The sequence below is a fragment of the Choristoneura fumiferana genome, chromosome 2, assembly GCF_025370935.1.
Source record: "Choristoneura fumiferana chromosome 2, NRCan_CFum_1, whole genome shotgun sequence".
Classification (NCBI taxonomy): Eukaryota; Metazoa; Arthropoda; class Insecta; order Lepidoptera; family Tortricidae; genus Choristoneura; species Choristoneura fumiferana.
Genome location: NC_133473.1, coordinates 22901415 through 22905501, shown reverse-complemented (window position 1 = coordinate 22905501; position 4087 = coordinate 22901415). Strand labels below are relative to the sequence as shown.

General features: G+C 41.1%; 1 protein-coding gene across 1 annotated transcript; it reads right to left on the bottom strand.

The window, feature by feature from the left end:
* Window positions 1–412: 412 nt before the first annotated feature.
* LOC141445594 (uncharacterized) lies at window positions 413–1130 on the bottom strand. The gene is made up of 2 exons (XM_074111437.1): window positions 988–1130; window positions 413–499 (listed from the first exon to the last, which is right to left on the bottom strand). Exons 1-2 carry the CDS (start codon window positions 1120–1122, stop codon window positions 413–415), a joined length of 222 nt encoding a protein of 73 aa, XP_073967538.1. The 5' UTR covers window positions 1123–1130.
* Window positions 1131–4087: the final 2957 nt, after the last annotated feature.

Below are 4087 nucleotides of genomic sequence, written 5' to 3'. Positions count from 1 at the left end.
TTTTAATGTCTTGAAAGAAATATCATTGGTTTTTATTGATTACTTAGGTACTACATACTTACATATAGCATTGCATTCAATAAAACTGTATAAACTTTGTAATAAATGTATCATTTCTAAAAACCCCGACACTTGCCAAGTCCGGCCGCAATCCTGGCAGGTGGTAAAAATTCCCGACATGTCAGGACAAATCTTGCCGTAAGGCAATCCTACCCAGTAGTCTTTTCATAATAGTTCAAAGTAAGAGACATACCCCCTTATTCATAAACAACAATCAAACCTATTTTAGTTAAAATGCCGCTAAAATTCGTTTGTATCTGTCACTTCGACATTTGTATTTGTTAGAAGGGACAAACATTTGTTAGTTAACATAGGCTTGTTAGTTTTTATGAATCAGTTTTTTTTATTTAACTTACTGGCATAGCAAATTCCTCCGCTCGTCGGATCGGTATGGGTATAGTTTCTTCTGTGCACACCGCTGCGTTTTCGCCAAATACACCTGCAAGAAGACAACACAATTTAAGAGCTTAGAGCTGTTATAATATTAAATTTAATTATTAATTATATTGTATTATTAAATAAGTATTATTACAAGTTCGAAGGTATTCTGCTGGAACTTATTTGGGTGATTTAAACAATTACACTTCTCTCGTACAATTTCAAAACATTTATCTAATGCCGCGGTATCGTAAATACTTCACGGACCATTTCAAGCGATACAGCACTTGTATCTATGCAGTGAGGCGTGCAATCTTCGATATAGTGCGTATTATTATATATTTAAAACTATACCTAAGCATTAATAACATGAAACAATTCTACACTTATCTGATCAAATAGTAGATTGTACAACAATAGCATAAAACGAGCCATTCTACCCATACGGCGAGGGTGGATCGACACGTCGAGGGGAAAATGGGTTTAATGCCCCAGTTTTACACTCTTTTTTTCACTTCGATTGCGAGTAAATCAAATAGCAACAGTTACCTTAGAGGCCTCGAAGAGTAAGGCGACGAGGAACAGCGCGACCCACGTTATGGCGAAGGCCCATCGGGTGGTCACGTCTAGCCCCGCAAACAGGAACGGGCCCAGGTCGTAGCCAAACCACATGAACATGTGCATCGCGCCGGCGCCCTGCCGACAGAACACTGACTCAGTAGGGCTATACTACGAAATTTCGAAGTCGTATCGTATCGTCCTTCTCACTCGTATTAAATAATATAAGCGGCAGAGGGACGGCAAGATACGAAGTTCCATAATACAACTTATCTATGTACATTCAAGTGTAAAAATATGTACTTATTCAAAGTGTCAAAAATATGTACTACAGACTATTATTCCGACGCAATAAGGCCGTAGTAACATATTTTTGAGATTACAAGGCGTTAATTAAATATCAGCGAACCTGAAAAGTTCTTTTAATCGAGAGTTAAATCGATACTTTGTACCCTACGTATAGATTAAACACTTGTGCGTAAGAATATGCAAATATCGTAATTGTTTTTGTTTATTAATTAATTTTAAATTTACCTTTAGGTAGCCGTGGTGCCTAGTGGTTTGACCTATCGCCTCTCAAACAGAGGGTCGTGGTTTCAAACCCCGGCTCGCACCTCTGAGTTTTTCGAAATTCATGTGCGGAATTACATTTGAAATTTACCACGAGTTTTGCGGTGAAGGAAACATCGTGAGGAAACCTGCACAAACCTGCGAAGCAACTCAATGGTGCGTGTGAAGTTCCCATCCGCACTGGGCCCGCGTGGGAACTATGGCCAAAGCCCTCTTTGTTCTGAGAGGAGGCCTGTGCCAGCAGTGGGACGTATAGTATAGGCTGGGATGATGATGATGAATGAAATTTACCTTTCGTGGTAACCCTACTTCTTCCGTTGAACGGTCATAGACACAGCATGTTTTAAAAAGCGAGCGGTTGCGATTTCAAGATTTTATCCCTATCCCGTGGGAATGTCGGGATACAAAGTAGCCTATGTGTTCTTCCAGATCGTATCTACATACCAAACTTCACTAAAATCCGTTAAGCCGTTTTAGCGTGAAGGCAGTGCCGGTTTTAGCACTTCCAGCGCCCTGGGCGAGATTTGCAGGCTTCACTCAATGAGCGAGAGAATGAAACAAACCCTTAGAACATTTTTACTCCCCCCCTTGTCACACCTATTGCCGTGAAAATTGCAATTTCGTCCTTGTGTCACAAACTTGTTTTTTTCTTCCGTGGTCACAAACCACTTCACCTCCCATAAATCCATACTAATATTATAAATGCAAAAGTGTGTGTGTGTGTGTTTGTATTGTATGTTTGTCCGTCTTTCACGTCGAAACGAGATAGTTTATGGGCCAGAGAGTGACATAGGCTACTATTTATCCCGGAAAAATGCAAACTTCCTGTGAGAACAGCGCCCGATAATCGAATCCCACACGGGCAAGCCGCGGGCAAAAGCTAGTTCGTGTTATTATTATGTAAACGGTGTGCTCACGCGCCCGCATTGTGTGAAGATTTTCTCTAAGAAGATTGGCTATGTAAGCCACTGCGAGCACATGATTGACACCTACGGGGTTGAAGCTGAGGGCCTACTCCGAAGTTAGAAAATCGAAGTTCGTATCGTACCTCTCGCTAGACCGACACGAACTTCGATTTTCGAATTTCGTAGTGGGCAGAAATCGGCCGGATCACATCATCGTCGCCATCATCAAAATGTGACTTCGTAACGAGGTGTCATACAGCTCGTTTCATCCTAACTCTTTGTACTGTCTGGTTTAGCACATATTCGAAAAAATAACATTTAAATTCAAATTTCCTTTTCTAAATTCCACACCTGTTCAATTTACGTCAAGTAGCCATTCTATTCAGAGCCTCCGAGCTGAACACTTACCTTTCTTCTATCCTAGATCCTATAAATCTCATAATAAGCTCATAATTTACTACTCCTATACGAAGAAAGTTTTTATAATTGTACTGTGCATCTGTGAAGTTTCATTAGATCATTAGATAATAATACTACTGGACTTCAGTGCCATTGATTTATATAAATAAAGAACTGGGCACGGAAACGTAAGTTGATTAACTATGTATTTTTATAATTGTTGATGCAGTGTCAAAGCATACCTTTTAGATACTTAAGACCGCGTCTGTTTGTCCGCAGGTGCCCTTTATTATTATCCTAAATAAATATCACTGTCTGCCCTATTCCTGTCTTCTTCCTTTACATCCAAACAACTTCCCCGGACACCACCCCGTGACAACTTAAGTAACTTATGGATGACCCATGATTTTAAAACTCCATGATTGATTAACATTAATTACGTAGTCAAAACTACGCTCCTATTTAACAATAGAAAGATTAAGCAATTATGTTTATAGTTTCTATTCAAACCGCGACAGTTCAAACATGGGTGACTCAAGACGCTAATGTTGTAAAAAAATATCATTGTTTTGCTGTATAATTGATTGTCCTCGTGTCCGTAAAATATAACAACTGTTTACCCCCGGCTAAGCACGCGTAAACCAACGTACCTACTCACTACACCGTATCGTGCCATGACCGTAACAGGAGCGTGTCAATAACGGAATGTCAAACGCATACATGACACGAACGGCGACGGTTGGCCGGACGGCGGACGGTGTAGCCTCATACTTTTTCGACACAAAGAATATATTTATGATGATTTTGCAGGTGGTAGGACCTTGTGCAAGGTCCGCCCGGATTGCTACCACCATCTTGCTCGCTAATCCTGCCGTGAAGCAGCAGTGCTTGCATTGTTGTTTCGGCGTGGAGAGAAAGACAGCCGGTGAAATTACTGGCACGTGAGGTATCCCATCTTAGGCCTCTAGGTTGGCAACGCATCTGCAATATCCCCGGTGTTGCAGATGTTTATGGGCGGTGGTGATCTCTTACCATCAGGAGACCCACTTGCTCGTTTGCCATCCAGTCGAATAAAAAAAATGACTGGATGGCCAAGTCAAGTGGTTAGAGAACCTACTACGAAGCTTGAGGTCCCGGGTTCGATTCCCGGCCGGGTCAGATATTTGTATGAATAATAAGAATTTGCTCTCGGGTCTTGGATGTTTTATATGTATTTC